This window comes from Excalfactoria chinensis, chromosome 3 (assembly GCF_039878825.1).
Source record: "Excalfactoria chinensis isolate bCotChi1 chromosome 3, bCotChi1.hap2, whole genome shotgun sequence".
NCBI lineage: Eukaryota > Metazoa > Chordata > Aves > Galliformes > Phasianidae > Excalfactoria > Excalfactoria chinensis.
In genome coordinates, this window is record NC_092827.1 from 65,573,748 (window position 1) to 65,592,558 (window position 18,811).

General features: G+C 41.5%; 1 protein-coding gene across 1 annotated transcript in view; it reads left to right on the top strand.

Moving 5' to 3' along the window:
• KIF25 (kinesin family member 25) overlaps positions 1–12,619 on the top strand; it is a 31,270-nt gene extending 18,651 nt beyond the window's left edge. Inside the window, exons 10-15 of the mRNA XM_072333021.1 lie at positions 1,798–1,947; positions 2,917–3,093; positions 7,014–7,165; positions 8,885–9,079; positions 11,092–11,247; positions 12,423–12,619. Coding sequence (XP_072189122.1) covers positions 1,798–1,947; positions 2,917–3,093; positions 7,014–7,165; positions 8,885–9,079; positions 11,092–11,247; positions 12,423–12,580 — 988 coding nt within the window. The 3' untranslated portion in view covers positions 12,581–12,619. The remainder of the gene's footprint in view (positions 1–1,797; positions 1,948–2,916; positions 3,094–7,013; positions 7,166–8,884; positions 9,080–11,091; positions 11,248–12,422) is intronic.
• Positions 12,620–18,811: the final 6,192 nt, after the last annotated feature.

The following is an 18,811-nucleotide window of genomic DNA, read 5'->3' on the forward strand; positions in this document are numbered from 1 at the left end:
ACAGCACTATATAGAAGCTGAAAAACTTCTGAGAAGACTTCCATTCTCTTTTTCCTATGGACAACAGCCACTTGCAGACTTCTGGGTCCCTTTGTGGTTTCAGAGATCTCTCTCTGATTTTGGCACTGGAAGTCTCAAGGAGCTATGACTTGGCCAAGCAGTGGGCAGTAGGGAGCTGAACTATGAAAATCACTTGTTCTTAGCTGAAGACCATCAAAATTATTGGAAGCTTTTCCACTGTAATAAATGCAAGCAGAATTATGTCAACAGTGAGTACTTAGGGATAAGTGGCGCAGCGGTAGAATTCCCGTTTGCAACACCAGGGGGCCCGGGTTCGAATCCCCCCTGTGGAGCAGGGGGTAGAAGTGCCGCTCTGCTACACAGAGGGCTCGAATCCCGGGAGTTGGACTCGATGATCTCTAAGGTCCCTTCCAACTCGCACAATACTATGATACTATGATATGATATCCCTTGTTTCAGATTTACAGCTCTAATCTGTAACACATTTTGCTCTTTATTTTCAGTTACAGCTTTCTCCTTCATCATATCCATGTCTAGACTTCCAGTTTATACTCTCTGTATCCTAAAGATTAGGGGAAACCTTATCATAGGTTCGCTGACTGCAGCTTTGACTCCACATTCCCAGAAGGGATACAAAAGTATTTGTTGCGTTGTCTACATTGCTTTCTAACAAAATAAAGCTTTATTAGTAATCCTCTAGAAAAAAATGCTTCTAGACATGTTTAATATGCAAAAACAAACAAACAAACAAAAAACCCAACCAAACAAATGAAAGAAAAATAAAACCCTGCAAATATATTTCTGTGCAGTGGTAATGTAAGGATTTGATGACCAAAAACCATACATCTAAAACAATTAGATAAAGGGCCTTCATTGAAATTTGCTGGCATGTACTTGAAACAATATTTTTTGATATGAGGAAAAGCATCAGATAACCAAAAGCAGCTGTTCAGGTCTGCCAGAGAGGAACTAGAGCTTAAGCAGTAAAATTTTACTCTCTGCCAAGGAAGGAGCAAGCCTATTTTTGCAGCTCTGGTAGAGCAGAAAATCCAGCATACTGCACAGCACTTCTAGTGTATGGAGTCTGCTAAAGTTGTATTTCTGAACAAATAAGACGGATAAATAGATATGTGTTTTCACCTTCTACAAGTCCATAATGAAGCAGTTCCTCCCACCATTACTCCAGAGTAGTCTCCATGTTCATGCTTGTATGGAGCCTTATCCAATGCCTTTGGCTTAACATTTGTGCCTTTTATTGCTAGAGCTGTCTAATCTTTTCCAGTGGCTGAGGGCTCTGACTGAGGAGTTCATCTGAAAAGACTGAGAGCTGAAGAGTTTACTGCTCGCAGCTGTTAAGATGTTTGTTCTGCGGTTTGCAGCATTGCACTGTCAGACAAATCAAATGCAGCAATGGTTTACTTTAAAATGCTGTACTGTAAACAGCAGTGGTTCAGGAGCTGATTAACAAGCAGCTCAGCAGTGCATGAACTGGAAGTTGGACAGACAGGAGGTCTAACCTCATCAATCACTCCCAGCTAAACATCCCTGTTTTTGTCAGTTACTTGCCCTTCACATTTGCTTAAAACTAAAACCTGTTTAGGAGATGTAATGAGCAGTACTTTAATTTGTCAGATTTTGAGAGCTCCAGAAAGAAAGCTGCAGGAATGGAAGATATTTTTCCTTTCAATAGGTGTTCCCAAGTTGTTAGAGTCTTAACTTGGTAGCTTACTCGGTTTTGATAATGGTAAAATAAATGAAGTCCCTTTTGAATTTCAGATACAATGTGTGTATTATGGCTTATGGGCAGACTGGAAGTGGGAAAACTTACACAATGTTGGGACCACAGTTAGAGGAGAACCTTGCATTTGTCAGTGAAGATGAATCAGAGCTTGGAATTATTCCTCGTGCTACCCAGGAACTGTTCAGGTAATACTGATCTGATAATATCAACCTAAGCAATGGATGACTACAGACTTTTCACCTTAAACTTTACAGAAAGGATGAAATGTTTGTAATGCATTTATTGTTACAGTTTTTAATTTCACAGTTATTGTTTATGGCATTTCTGGCTGCCGTTTTGTATTTGAGACCTGATATTGATTTCTGGCTTCTAGCTTAGTCTGTTTTACTAAGGAAGTAAGACTGTGCAGTTTCACTGTATATGTATGTCTGTCTTTCAGACTCCTGTAACTTTTCAATATATTTCAACTATAGAAGTGCAAACTGAAAAGACAATTGAAAGTCCTTAACAGATATGTGACAAGGACAATTGAAATAGGTGAAAAGGATCCAGATCAGAGCTCAGTCCCAAACAAATGATAGCTGCATTTTAAACCATGATCTGTTTTCACTTTGAGAATGCTTCTCACCTGGGTTTTTTTTAGTTGAACCTCACATGTGATTTGAACTCATGTTGTAATAGAAGAGCCCTTATGTTTTTTTTTTTCAGCTATGTTGATTTCTTTGGGGAAAAAAAGGTGTGAGCTAAATTGAAAGAGCGGATTTTGTACCAGAATAATGGTGTCTAGCTGGTAGTATGGAATCTCTTATCAGTTAATTGCTTGCACTCTGAAGAGTTATCATATCTTAAGCTCTCAATGCAGTCACCTTCAGCAGAGAAATGGTATGAAAAAATCTTGAGGAGGGAGTGGGGTTAGTGGAGAAAAAAAATTGAAGCTGGCAGTGCTGTTTGGAAAATGAATTGACTCTTCAGGTTAACATTAGCATCTGGGTGAGGTAAAGTTCCAATTATTGATATTTACTAAGCAGTTTTATGAGAATGTTGATTAGATTACAATTAAAGAATAATTCTGTATTTACAGGTTGTTCACTTGAAGTTTGATTTCAGCCTTTTCTGGTTCCATTCATTTGCTTTATTCTACTTTTATCCTCCAGACTTATTTCAGAAAAGCCACCAGGAAGTTACTGGGTTGAGGTTTCTGTTGTAGAAGTGTATAATAATGAAGTCTTTGATCTTCTGGCCAAAGACAGTTGTGGGAAAGCATTTGGCATCAAACGTGACGTTGTCACAACCAGAGAAGGAAAGAGTGATGTTCCATTGCTTACATATGAGTGAGTACACAATTTCATCCTTATCATCTGATCATGACTGAATGTTAACGTGATGCCTCGCTGTCTGTAATTACACTGTGGATGTCAGAACTTGCTTCTAAACTACAAGTCTTTATCATTTGCAAAAGAATATATTGGATGGTTCCATTACTTGAGTCAATTAGACTGCAAATGTCAAAATATTTTCAGCATTAACAGTACAGTTATTTTTGGTTAAACTTCTGCATTAGCAACTTTGATATTCATCATGATGGCAAAAGGAGACCCAAAGAAACGAAGACTAAAGCTGTACTTACTGTGAATTTTTCTTTTACGATGTCCCAAGTATTACAAAAGAAGTACCCCAGGGAGGTGGTTGAATTGCCATCCCTGGATGTGTTTAAGAGCCGTTTGGATGTGGTACTCAGGGATATGATTTAGCAGAGGGTTTTAGAGTTAGGGTACTCGTTAGGCTGCGGTTGGATTTGATGATCTTCAAGGTCTTTTCCAACCTGGGTAATTCTATGATTCTATGATTCTAAGTTTGTTCTAGTGCACATGAGAATAATTCTGGATGTTACATACATGTACTGTTCAAAGCAAATTCTTCTAAAACAGGGGAGAGGCTGCCCCATGGAATTAAGCTATTGGCCATCCCTCTGTGAGTGCCTAGAATGTGAACAGATCCCAAAAGGGCGCATTTCTGCTTGTGCACAACAGGGAGACATAGGAACTTAGAAAAAATGTTCTGTTCTTTGGCCACATAAATTTGTGAAAGGAAAAGTCTCACTTTAATGAAATGTTTAGTGCCGTATAATAGTTTTTTATGTTTCTGGGGGAAGAATGTTGTTTTTCTTCACTTCCCTCTCATGATGCTGATCACAATCTAACCTAACCTATACTTTTCTAGGAGGAATTTGAGGTCAGTTATGAAAAGCATTTTTCTTGTCTCCGTGTTAAAGCAAAATGCATCTCCAGTAGGAAGGCAGTATTTTTATCTTGTGGGACATAATCACATAAGCAGACTAGTTCTTCGTTCATGTGAGTTCATGCCTTGATATAAAAATACAACAGTGTTCTGGTGGATAATGCAGACATACTTTTATTCCACCCAGTGATATGCATTGCATTTTCTAAGCATTGTCAGGCTCGTAGAAAATGGAATGCCAGAGAAGTCATAAAGTGCCTTTCTTCACCATGGGAACTATATAAATCTCCTTTCTTTCTATGAAATAATAATCACTGTAATACTGTTGGAGGGTTTAACATTTTTCTCTGGGGTATGTCTGCTCTTCTTGAGGTTAAATATGATTTCCAGACAAATTCTGCACCCTTGATTGCACTCTGTACGCTTCGTAAGAGCGTGGTATGAATTAAAAATGAATTGAGCTTGAAGTGATGAATCCTTTTGCCATCTCTGTCTGCATTATGCTGCATGGTGGGTTTTTCTTGGCTTGTGTTCTTGGTTTTCCCCGGCTGTGGCTCTATCCCAACTTTTAGCATCTGGTTAAGTCTCTGTCAGTAAAATGAATAACTCCTTCAGAAGTGAGTGGTATGGAGCCTAACCTGTCTGTGCTGAATCTTTCTTGAAGAAGCTGATCTCTTACTTGTGTCTAGAGAAGAAAGGAACGATGTGACCCAGAAAAGAAAAACAAGTTAACGTAGTGCGGGTATTATAGAAATTAACTTTTTAATATTTTTTAATTATTGTATTTATTTCAGTAACTATGATGAAGTTCTGGATTCATTCTTGAAGAAAGCCTACGTGCTTTCCCCATAGTATAGTATAGTATGTAAGTGACCCTTCTCTTTTCCCAGGCTTTGGGGAAGGGAGAGGTGAGGTGTAGCTGGACTTGTGCCACAGAGAAAGGAATTATAATCCTCAGTAAGGCTTCATTTGTATTTCTAGTTCATAAAATTGATGCAGTGTTTATTTCTCTCAGTTTTAATTTATGGTGACAGAACCTGGTGCCTTGAGCTAACCACTTCTTAAAAACACAATCAATCAATAAATACTCTTTTAGAATGCAGATATAAATAAGAATATGGGCTTGCATCTCGATTACAATGCAAGCAGCAAAGAAGTCCAATTCATAAACAAGCTATATTAATAATTACACAGAAAGGTTAATAAGAAAGAGCAAATCCAAACAAAGTAAGGGAACCACTGAATGAAGCCACCCAGCTGCCTGAAATCTAAAGTAAACAGCTGATGCTTTGAATAAAAACACATCATCATTTGTGATAGTATTTCATCTAAAATATAGTGGCCTGCTGGGTCTCACTGGCCTCCCCATATGTCCATTAAAATACAGTAGTCTCTTTCCTGCTAACACGTACATCCTCCTGAATCACAAAAACTTTGGTCTCTTTCTTCTTTTATGACTTAGTTGACTTTGGAGAACAATCAGCACCAAATTTTTAACCTAACCACAACAGGGTTTCTCTTTGTAGAATGTGGTGCAGGAACACACGGTACACACAGCCCAGTAAGGCAGTAGAGGCTATTACCATCCGTCCTGCTGAGAGGCTACCACCGTGGCAAGCACACAGCACTGTGCTGGGGATGCTCCTTACCTCCAAAGTCAACTGCAGCTGCCTAGTAGGTGACCAGCACTGACTGCATGCCCTGAGTTTTATCTTCTGCAAACTCCAGTAAAAGCACAGCAGTCCATAGGCTGAAGACTGCTGCAGTCGTTTAGCTCCCACAGCCATGTTTTAGAGTGTAACTGAGTTACACAGGGAACTGCTTCTAAGCGGCTGCTTCTCTTTAAGAGAGTATAGGTATGGTAAATCCAAGTGTTCTTCTCTTCTTCAGATGCCTTTGGTATAGCTCTTTTCTTCCTCTTTACTCTTCAAGTATGGCTCTTTGTAGCATGAACTGTATTTGTGCCTCATATGCTTTTTGCTGAAATCAGACAAATCTAAGGCAAGAAGACCTTGTCTTTTATCGCATGCTTGCTTTTGCTGCCTACAGTGATGTGGAACCAAGGCTGTAGTGGGCAGTCTGTCAGGAGGGGATTTAGGGATTCTGCCATATTGCAAGATATTCAGTAACCAGGCTGTGATATGCAGCCATAATAATTTATATCCCCATTGAGAAACTAATGGTTAGGTGAAGCAACTTGAGCGATTATAGAAGAAGGCGGTGACACAAAAGGAGAATAAAGGCAATCTTGCCTCATTTGTTTTTAACATTGCAAACCCGGGGAAAAAAAAAACAAAACATAGTGTTTTATTTAACCAGTTGGTCAGGTTTTATCCCCTCCAATAGGTTATATAAGCAGAATATCTTTCAACTGGAAAAGAAAATTGATATCATAAGACAAAATTGTCTACGTAAACTTACACTTGACTCTTCTGACTCTGCTGAGTTCCACTGTTTGACAAGCAGCAACTCTAATGTTTTCTCAAGGATTCTGAATTTAATTCCAGGTATGAGTTACAGTTTCCAAAGGTTCAGAATTATTTTTTGTCCCTTAATTCTGTGCCTCCAAAACAGGAGCTACCTTAGCATCAACTGGACAGTTCCACATCTGTAAAACTAGAGATGCCGGGAATCTGTAAATCGTATGTAATTCCCCTTTTTCTTCTCCAGAGTATGAAGAAGTAGAAATTTCAGTCACCCCTAGAGCTGAGATCATGTATCTAAAGACCTACAAGGTTGGCTTCCTTCTTCCTCAGTACTTCCACTGCTACATCAGCTTTTGTCTTGAATTTTCATCCCAGACTACATAATTCCTTATGAAAAAAGCCTGTACAACAGCTGTTTGTTCAGCTCAAAACTGAGATTAGTTTTCAGAGGTAGAATTAAGAATAGTACAGGGAGTTAGAAGACCAAGGAAGTGTAAAAGCTGAAATTCACATCTGAGCTGCTCGCTTTCTCATGTAATTTTTACTGTGTATCAGTTAAACCTTCTGCTTGTTTGTTTACTTCCTAGGACTGTTGCGAATGCATCTGAATTTTTGCACCTAGTTATCAAAGGCCTACAGCTAAGAGTCAGGCACCCAACGCTGGTTCACGCTCATTCCTCTCGTTCCCATCTGGTGGTTACGTTGACCATAACCACAATTGTCTCTGGAGATAACTTCGGTAAGTAATACTAAAATACACCAAGAACCAGTTGTTTCTGAAGAACAGTCTGTGAGGCTTTCATATTGCTCTTTCTTCCATATTTGTTTTTCAGTGCTTATTTCCTCAGTTATTGTTCTTTACCTTCCAAATGCTGTCTTAAAAAACTGACTGGTTTGATCTCTCACTGCTAAGAGTTTTCATAGAGGCTTTCATAGAAAGCTCTCACTTGATATCTCTTGACTTACAGAGTCCTTGACGTTTTATTACATGAAATGGTTAATGAAGTAAATTTTATCTGTAAGATAAATACTCAGACAGAGTAGTTAAATCAGTTTGTATGATGTATCATTTAATTATTCATGATAAGTTGGAGGTAAAGCTAACACTGTCTTTTCGGGGTCCCTTCCATTCAGAATGTCTTGAACTGTTAGTAACAGGTCACTGTAGGAATAGACAACACAGTCATCTTAGTATGGCTAAACCTGTATTTCTACTTTTCATTACCACACCAAGACTTACCAGTTTATTGCTTTAGGAATAACTTCGGCTTTTGAGGGTTAACTTTGTTTTCTTTTGCTTATGTTGTAATTAGACTCTCCATTTTCAGTGCTGTGGTCTGTCTCCTTCATACTCTGAAACAACAATATGGTTTAAGAAAGTGGAAAATATTTAACATTTTTTCCCCTAGATTGCTATCGGAAATTAAACCGACAATATTAGCAAAACAGAACAAACAGTGCCCTCACTTACCTGCAGCCCTTGCCAAAAGACACAGTTGCTTCACATGTTGCAGTTTTAACATTCCAGATGTTAGCTCTGGCCAGTTCCAGATTCTTGTCAATCAGGCAGATGTTACTTCTCAAAGCACAGCGTTTGCACTGTAGCACAACAGCCATCTTGTCTAGTCCAGGCTTCCCTTTGTCATTTTATACATTCAACACTACGACACCATGTCATCTGGCAACAGAAGTCTACAGATACGTCTAATTTACGGTGAATACCTGTATTTCTCACCTTCATCTGTAAAAAGAAGTAGCACTGCAAATGGAATCTCACTGTAGCAGTACGACAGTGCATCCTATCTATTTACAGAGAGCAATTCTGGATCTAGGTGTAATTGTCAGATATCTCGAAACTGGAGATCTAAAAATCACTAGATATAAAGTTTAAAAGCCTGTGAGTGACTAGTTGTGCACTGAAAGCTACAGCCAACAAAACAGTTTTGCTGCAGGTCTTCTAGCACTATGTTCCAGAAATGTCTGTTGTTTGAGAAGAGCAGTTACTTTGCTTCTTCGTCTCAAAGTGAGAAGGATAAAGAATCACTATTTTTTTATGATGCTGTCTGTCCTAAAGCCATTTAGCTAGCTTGTGTATTAACAGCCTAGTTGGAGACATATGGAGCTCTGCAGCCCAGTTCAGTCTGCTCTTTACTGAAGTTTTGCAGCTGTAAACTTTGTGTTACTGCAACTAGACTTTTAGTCCTCTGAATAGATTCTCCTGTCTCTATTATTAGAGTGCGTGCTGGAAAGCCCTAATCCCTGTCCTTACATCCTGCTAAGGACAGAATGACAGGTTTTGGCTCATATAACATTTCAGTAAGTTAGAACAGCCTGAAATAGCAGTACTCCCCATTGATATCCAATTTCCAGTGCCAGTGATAAGCTCTTAGATAGTTGGAGTGGGTTTGTTTCTTATTCAGTTTTATAGGGGTTTTTTTTTTGTCCTCTAATTAAACAGGTACTTCATGGGAAGATGAACAAATCAATCAAAGACTGAATAAAGAGGTTTCCTGCACCTATCCACAAAAAAGAGACAGCAAATCTACCTCTTCTTCCAGAGCCTCTTCACCAACGCAACTTGAAGCAGCTGAGAAACTGAAGCAAGTCAAAACTAGACTGCAGCTGGTAGATCTGGCTGGCAGTGAGTGTGTAGGTAAGCAAACGTGTGTTTATGAAAAAGCTGTTAGAAATGGTGCTCATGGATCCTCCCAGATCTGAATTAAAATATTCCTCTTTAGCACTTATTGTATGTAGGGATACGCGCTACCCTGCTTTCACACAGCAGATCCTGTCATCAATGTAACACTGAGGCCTGATTGTTCCAGTTTGAGGCTGGTGTGGTTTGAATTGAAAAATCCAACTGAATAAGCCTGAAAGAAACCCAGGGCATTTACCCCATCGTGGGTATATTATTGGTTCAGACTGGTTTTATTAGGCCCACTTTTCTATACTGAAAATCACCATTCCGTTGTACAGAAATGTTTAAAGTGCATGCAATATTTAAGTAATTTATACCTGTACTAATTGATATCACTATTTTTCTGACTTATTGTGGAGAAAGTCTTGAAGGAAGTTAGCCCTGAGAAGAAAATATTGCTTTTGTTGTTTCTTCAAAGCGTTTTCTTCTTCCTCCCCTCCTCTACACACACAGTAATTTCAGAAACTCGATTATTTCCTAAAGGGCAAGATTGCTTACCAAGAAAAGCCATGCAGCCAAATGTACCATTCCAGAAATAATGTTTTGATAACTGAACCAGTATTATGAAAGAGTCCTTTACGTTACTGCCAAGAATTCTTGCTGTTCTTCACTGTTAAACTTTTGTTCTACAGAAAAGCTTAATATAATACAATATTTTTTTCATCTGCTCTGAGTGCTGGAAAATGTTTGGTAAACATGTAATTGAGCAATAGCGTTGCTCTCTCAGTTCAACCAGGACAAACATTTACTTGGTTTAGGGCTCTGCAGGCTCACTTACACATCAGTATTAGATGTGGCCCAACACATGTGGTAGACTAATCTCTGCCATTAGGCTGCATTGGTGGAGATTTGAAAATGCCAGACTTACTCTGATGAAAGAGAGGGACAGCTATCAACTCATAACTGTTTTAAAATGTAGTCAAATAAGTGAGCAGAATTACAGCAAACGTCACACACACTTAAGACGTACATCAGCACCTGGCCTTGCTAGCTCCATTGCCATCCTGGATCATTTACCTGAGTTACAAGACAAGTGATCCATTTTTTTAGCAAACTCAGGTTTAGTTTGAGAACAGTTATGTACTTTATGGATGTTCAGCTGACCAAATACAGATCTTAGTAGTTTAAACTCTAGCCTTTAGCAGATTCCTGTTTCAGAGTGATACCTACTGATTGAAGAGTCCCTCTCTAGATTAGGAATTGCTGACCCAGTTAAAGCAGGTCTGAAACATCCTTTCTTACATTGTCTACCCCGTGGCAGGGTTTTCCAAGCTGTTTTGCTCTGCTGAGGTTGCAGCACTTTCTAAAATGAATGCAACTTGATGCGTAGACAACACCCTTGCTTGAGGTCCATACGGTTAGTTACATACCAACACAGTAAAGGCGCATCAACCAACTATAACAAATTATACCATAAAGAACAGCATCTTACAGACCTACACAACCCCTCACGCTTAAGGCTGCTATGCAGTGCTGTTTCTGCAGCTTATGCTATCAGTGCCACTCTTGTTCTTCACAAGTGATACAGACTGGGCAGCTGTTACAAAAGTGGTGTAACACAAAAGTCTTATCTCCCAAAACACTGTGGACTGGCATCTTCAAAGCCAGTGTTGTCTCATCTGCTCTTCTGTTCTTTTTGCTTTCTCAGTTTCTTATTCATGATACATGTGGAGCCAAGGTGCGTTGTACAACCGAAGAAACCAACTTTAGCAGGAGATGCTACAAAGGTTCAGGCACTGGACCTTCTTTGACCTTCCTTCAAGAGAATACAAATACTGAACAATGTGTTGGCAGTCGGGGTTAAACAACCACTGCATCCTGCTTTTGGCACAGGTGGACTTGACAGTCAGAGTTTGCGTTTTGAAAGCATCGTGGTTAGAAGCGGATGATACAGCGGGATTTCTCACACATTGCATTCGAGGCATGTTTACTTACTTCTACCATTGCCTTTTTTTGCACTGTATTAGGGATGTCTGGAGTAACAGGTGCAGCACTGAGAGAAACATCGTGTATCAACCGCAGCTTGTCTGCCCTAGCAGATGTCCTTGGAGCAATAGCAGAACAGAGATCTCACGTACCGTATCGAAACAGCAAACTTACGCATCTGCTCCAGGATTCTGTAGGTGAGGGATTGTTCTGACTTCTGTTTAATAATAGAGATTTGCCTCCCAATATTTTCCTCTTCATAACTGCACAGAAATGGAGGATGATCCCATGTTGACGCTCCTCCTATCTGGACCCCTGTTCACAGGTTCCACAGCAGTGCATGTGCACTGCTGCTTTCCAAGGTTAAGAAGTATACTTGGAATAATCACATCCCTAATAGGATAGTAAAGGGTAATGATTGCATCTCACTGGCATTTCATGCCACATACACTCTTAATATAAGTAATCTTCTACAGTGTTATCATGTAATTGCACATTCCTTAATATTCCGCATGCACTGTAGCAGAAAAGACAAAAGAGGGAGGCTCCAGAACACATACCTAGAGCTACACTACAACTTTGTTTGTACTTCAGTCACCTTTTCTAGCTTCCCATCTGTGCAGAAATAGTTTTAGGGCAAATGTAATTCCTGCAGTACATTCAGAACAGTAGCAATCCATGCAGCAGTCCATTTTTCTTCAGCCAGAAAGCATCAGCCCTCATCCTTTCAGTCTCCAACTTACAGTGACTGAAGTTAATAGTTCTTTGGAGCTGCTGAAAGACTATTCACTTTTGCATGAGCCTCTGTTTTTCCCCTTGTGCTGGGGTCCATGCTGTGTAAGGGGAAAGCCAAAGAAACAAGTCTAGGAGCTAAGCCGTATGGGCACTGAGCCTGGCTTTAACTATGTCTTGTGTATGACCTGGTGACACTGTTTAAATGAAGTGCTGAAAGTGGCGCTTCCCCTGTTTGTTTACTCAGTCTCTGAACTTTTAATAGGCTTGTTTTGCATTTTACTGTCATGAATGTGGCAAGCAAATGTCACACAAGGGAGACTGTGAATTTTTGGGAATTTGACAGATCTTAATGAAGTGTCCAGATCCATAACTACATACAGACCAACTGGTGATGTTATAAGGGAGAAGAAATCTACATTACAAATTAGGAAATGTTTATTCTACTGGGACAAACATCATATAGTTAGATACAGGCTTCCTTTTAAGGACTTGCCTGTTTCCAACAGCCCCCTTCACGTCTTCTGCCTTGTGCAAGGGCGGTATATGCTAGTTGCTATGTAGATTAGTACATACCAGTGCTTAATTTACTGAAAATAATGAAATAAATGATCATAGTCTGTCTTTTTCCTGCTTCTAGGAGGTGATGCTAAACTGCTGGTGATGCTGTGCATCTCTCCCACTCAGAAGTACTTAACAGAATCGATGCAGTCTTTGGGATTCGGAACTCGTGCTCGGCAAGTTCAGAGAGGACAAATCAAGAAAAGAAATTTCCCTGTGCTGAGTAAAACAAAATAAAACTCAAGACTCCTGTGGATTAAAGTACTATTAATGAGTTCCTCGGACTGAAATGTATATTGTTATCCTAAAGCCATTCTTTTAGATATCAACTGCCAGATAAAATAAGCAATCCTCAACATAGCATTAGTAAGCCATAAACCTGCTGATAATGTTCTTGCTCCAAAGATAATAACAAGTATTGACAACAGCTACCAGCTGCGGTGGAATCACATGGAGATAAATCAGGCTTTTTAAGAAAAGCTACTTCAAGACATAGTTTTGGTGATGCATTTCCTTTAGACAAGTAGAACTAAGTCAACAGACCCCCCCTATTTAAGATGGCTCGCTTCTGAAAGGCCAAAACTGCCCTCTGTTTTCTCAGAGGAAGACAGCTGAATAGCATTGCAGTGCTTCAAAGCCGCAAATGAATTACTTCCTCACAGCTTAGATTAAAACAAGACACATCATCATGGCTTGATGTAACATCTAACTCGGATGGGGCATCCCTGCCAAAGGGTAGGAATGCAAAGGGATCCACTGGCTATATTGAACACAGTGCTGCTGTCAGATTTTAGGTAATGAAATAATGGCACTAGTGAGATGGAGAAAAAGGATTAAGGCTCCAGCTGGTATCCCTCTGGAATGTAGCTTAGGAAGCAAATGAGGGGTTACACAGTTCTTTGAAAATAAACTTATGTTAAGCGGCTGGAGCAAATACCAGCTCTGTTGAGTTCACCGATGGGTACAAAATTAAAGCAATATAATATAAGAAAACAAAAAACACCACAATTCTGATTGCTGAAGGACCCTGAACTACTGATCTTCATGGCTCATGAGAATTAACTTGTACAACCATTTTAGTAGCAGCCTTTTGCTTGTCGTTTCATTCGCATTTCTGAGTTAACCACATCACAACACTGCAGCTGTTTGCACACTATAAACGCTTCCCATCCATCAAACAAATACAACACCAAGAACCCAGTGCGTGATGACTGTCATCATCAAGAGGCTTTTACATTCATTCACCAATACTGAAACAGCAGGGTTTGTGAATGACTTGACACTGACAGAAGTTTCAAAGAAGCTTAAGCAAGATGAGAAGTGGTTCTGAGATGGAAGCTGGGTTCACATAACATCTGATGTGTTTTACGCACTGCTTAGTTGCTCAGTAGAGGTCTCAGGATTCACTCTGCATTTTTACCTCCAGCAAGGACTCTGCCTCTAGACTGCGAGAGGTCAGTAGTGGGTCACCACCAGAAGGCTTGAATTGCAGTGGCCTGCTCAAAAAGCTGAAGTTTATAGTACTCCTAGTCACTTAACCTTCATAAGCACAAATATTTACCCAGAGATTATATAGCATACTATTACTGGAATTTCACCCTTGACTACATAACAGCTGCTGCTGTGTTGCATGCAGTACTCTAGTGCTCACAGCATTGGCACTGCAGCTTGGAGAGCTGTAACATGTTTTCCTAGAAAAATATCATGATGGTAAATGTCCCAGCTTTACCCAGTTCCAGAAGTACAGAAGGACACAGGACCATATAAAGCTCAACAGTCAATAAAGGAATCTCAGATAAGAAAGTGTCAGACGGAGGAATGTTGGCCTGGTAAATGAAACGCAGGAGCAGACGGCATCAAGCTTGCCTTAGTCTCATGACAACGACTACTAAATCAACCAGGATTAGAGCTCTGTAAGAGGTTAAGTGACAAGAGGAGGTTAGCTGAATCCATCGGCACCCTGAAGTTCCTCAAATATTTTTGAGGATTTGGCACTGTTACTTGCCATGAACTGTGTTTTGTTTTCTGGAGCTGCTCTTCAAAACTCGGTGTTTGTTTACCATCTGGGTGATGGGGAAAGAAGAAAAAAGCCATCGATCCTTATTGTTAAAACTGAGAACTAAAACCTTCAAATATCAGCAAATAACAAAAGTTTAAGTTTCTACACTAACAGAAGCTCTGCCAAGCTGTGCATAGGCAGCCTTCCCTATTCCTGTTTTCTTTGTCAGTGTAGGATAGTTCTCTGAGCTACACAATGAAGTGTACGGGATATACAGGGCAGTGATGCTAATATTCTAACTATATATATATGATATAACAACTTTCAGTTTGGGAATTTCATAGGTTACAAAGAGTTGATTTCTCAATCCCAGTATCAGCTTCAAGGCACTGAAGGAAAGGAGGATAGAAAGTGCAAGGCCCCAGCACCCAGAGTTTTGCTCTGTCACACCTCAGGCTGCCCCCTTGCTCACTGCAGCACACAGCAAGCCAAGGCACTTCATAGCACACCTATCTGTCAAACTGGGCTTTGGATGCTCCTCTAGAATTCCTTCTGTCTGTTCAAGCTCCAAGTCCTAATATCGGCTTGTTTAGGTAAAGCATACAGATATGCACATGCACAGACTTATACAAAGTCAGCAGAATTCTAGGCATAGAATCAGACAAAGGCCTTCAAGGTACAAGTCCAAAATAGGGCTTCAGACTACACTTCTCAGTAAGTTTATCACCACAGATTGGGCTGATTTACTTCCTCACCACCGTTGCAATCAGAGGAAAGGGAGTGTTAGGACAGAGTCACTTCTGGTGGTCTCCCCAGAGCAGCCAGGGAGTCCATGCAGTGTGTTCCAAGCCCTGACTCCCAGCTCACCACATCTGGAGAAGCTGGCTACTCAAGACCCCGATTTCAAAGGGTATGCAACCACTGGGACGTCATTTATGTCAACCTCAGTTCCTACCTCTGTATCCAGTTCTGACTATGCAGCTCTGGCCCAACACACCTTCCTTTACTCCTTGCCCTGTCCCCAGTCACCTGCAAGGCTTAGCCCCATACACAGGAATGGCAGTAGGTGAGGAGCCTGAGCACAGCATGTCACAAGGCATCTGCTCCCCATTCATCCCACACAAAGGACATAATGTGGTGCCTATAGGGAATGCAGGGCAGCTCAAAGCACTCTGTGTCTGCAAACGAGCCACTGAACTTCCTTGTGGCCTAGGAGTGCATTTGGCCAAGTCTGAAACAAAACCTCAACCTATGCTGAAGCTGAAATATGATTAGTTTATTATTTTATTTCTACATGTGGCTTCATGCCTTGGCAGCAACCACACCACAAAGAGATGCTGCTCTTGGTTATAGCTGGGCTAGAGAAGCCACGATTAGCATTGGAAGGTTCACAAAATTGTTTAATTTGTTATTAAATAGTCATCATTGCCGAGTCCATTTGATGAAGCAGTTTTCCAAACCTCTGCAGAAGGCACAGGCAGGACAAAGTGGCAATCGGAAAAGGCTCCCAGCTCCTGCTAAGGACAACTAGGGGCTTGTAGCCCCTTTTACCCCTATGGGAAGCAGCAATGTCTGCTGACAAAGAGCAGACAGCCCTGAACACTGAATGCATCGCAGTCTCTCCCACAGTCAGCTCAGCTTTTGGGCAGTGGATAAAGACAGCCCTGGCCAGCCAGAAACACCAAGCCACGTACCACAGACAGGAGAGCAGAGGGTGAGCTAATTGAAAGGCATGACTGAGGGGAATCATTGCACAGAAACCTATTATTTTCTTACTTTTTATAAAGCAAGGTTTTGTCTTGTAGCATGCTTACCTTCTTATTTAGTTTATACAACAGATAAAAAGCATGATAAAATTTGAGCTGATAACTCATCTTTGCACTCCACTGCAAATTCCCCCTTGAGCTCTTGGATGGGGAGTTTCTGACAGGTCATTGGAACAGCCTCCTTGCTTTGTGGTACAACTCCTTTCTGCCCATGTTTTTACCGTGATTCCAGGAAAAGGGATGATCCCTTTGCCTCCACAACCAAGAGTTTGAGATGGATCAGACGCAGCATTTGGAAGAGTAATCCCAAACTCAACACTTGACTAACTTGATGCGATGCTCCAAACCCACACTGTGGGTTCAGCAGGACATTTCTGAAATGCTTATATGATGAAATGACCAAAGGCATTCAAACATCAACACTAACAGCTCAAACACCAGGACCTACATTTGGCAACAAAATGAGAACTGCAAAACGATGTGGGCAAATATTTAGCATCAGCCTCAGTAGAAACAATGGAAGAAAACCCAGGCCACTGTTAGGTACCAGACTCCAGACACAGAAGTTTTGCCCTTCCACATAGGCTTAAGATACTCTCCTGTCATTTCCCAGAGGAGCCAGGTTGAGCTGCCAGCCCCATGCTCTTCCAGCTCCACCAACCTCCTGCTTGCAGGCACCTCCAACACGTGTCCCTGCTCACCCTTTTTCTGTAACACTGAATTACTATCCTGGCAAGGCAAGTCAGTGCCCAACCTCACTTAGAGGCAGGCACCAGAAGGAGTACCATTCCCTCTCATTTTCCCCTGGCCTTCACCAAACTTCTTCCCTCTTCTAAACAATGACCAAAAGCAAAACAAAAACCAACCAAACCACTGCTATAAAAAGCTTTGGAAACCACAGCAGAGGCTTTAAAGATCTGAAAGACAGAAGATGGTGCTTCCTCCCTCACTTCAGGGGGTAGGAAAAGACTACAGTGCCTGACCACAGTGAGCTGTATCCACACCTGCACCAGCTTGGCCTCCTGAACAAGGAGAGAGGACTTGGAGCAGATAGGCTTACAACTCACACAGCCAGGCAAAAGCAGCATGCAGGATGCCCACAGCCAGCCGTGCCCTGGCTCTTACATGGTGCTGCTGCCACAAGACCAAGAAAGGCCTCACAGTAGGCCCCCACATTCACATCCCAAGCTTCACCTTCACCTGGCTGCTGACCCACAGCTCTCCCAGGGGAGCCCCATGCACAGCAAGACAAGAGCTGCAAAGAAATGATAAAATAAAGACCTTAAGTGGTACAATAAACCACAGCCTAACAACACAGCTCCTCCTGATGACACACAGACCCTCATCAAGGCATTACTTACTTACACTCTCATCCATGCCACTGCTACCTGCATGCTATTCCTTCAGCAGCACGTCTAAGTTCTAGGGAGGAGCCAGTGGTTCTATCAGTAGGCCACTCCAGGCAGGGCAAAAGGAAGAAACAGCTTCTATGTCCCACCACAGCACCCACATAGGACTTCTACACAGAACAGCGCTTCAGAGAAACTGAAACCCAAACAAATCCCCTTCCACCACCACCCAGGTGGCCTCTCCTTACCTCTTTCCCAAGCAGCTCACACCAGAACCCATTGGTAACTCTTCTCCCTGCAAATATGAAGAGAACTCCTCCTCTCTTCAAAGAACTGATTTCTTCTGCTTTAATTGCATTCATCTGCAGCACCCTCCACCCAGCCCTGCTACCAGCTGCATCTAGGAACACACCTAGGCTTCAGGCTGCTAGGATCCTTGTCTGTGAGTGGAGGAGAACTGCTCAGGGATGACACCAGGAAACCTAATGCTCCTACAGGCCTGGGATCATGGAATCATAGTATGCTTTGGGTTGGAAGGAACCTCAAGGATTGTGAAGTTCCAGCCCCCTTACCACAGGAGGGCTGGATGTGACCTGGCTGCAGGGCCTGTCTTAAAGCTTCTTAGCCTTAAAGGCATTGAGTTGCCCAAATGCTTAGACAGTGCCTTGGCAATACCCTTGGGAATTCACCTACATGAGTTCCAGCTCATCTCTGCTGGGCTGCAGGAAAAGAAGATGGCATAAAACCAGTAATATGGCTCTAAGGCTCTTCTTTCACATGTTAGCCCTCACCCTGTATTTTTCATCAGTAATTCAGCTTTGGCTCTCAAAGTGGTTTGCAATGAAGCAAACAGAAAAGGAAAGTTTTGTGCCTTCTCTATTATTTGCAAACATTTAGCAAAATTGCCTCCAGCTGTTCCCAAGCAAATCCTGTTGCTCATCTACTATTGCAGGACATGGCCAGCTGCGTGCTTGTAGCCAGCCAGGCTGAGACTGCAGCTCTGCTGATGTCCTACTTCTCCTGAGGAAGCCCAAGCATCTGCATACTTGTCCTTGAGGTATTCATTCCTTAAGTGTGAGTTTGGTTCTAGACGTTCAAATGTTGGCTGATCAAGGAGGTGGTGGATTCACAGTCCCTGGAAATGAAAGACAAAGGTAGATGTGGCACTGAGTGACATGGTCTAGAGCAGTCAGAGGCATGGGTTACTGCTTGGACTAAAGGATCTTTTAGTGGTCTTTCCAACCTTAATGATTCTATGAAAAACATGCCCATATTTGGGGTTCTGATTGTCTGTCCAGTTTTACTCTACCTTTTCTTTCAGCCAGGTAGGCTGGGAAATGACTTTTGTTTTCCT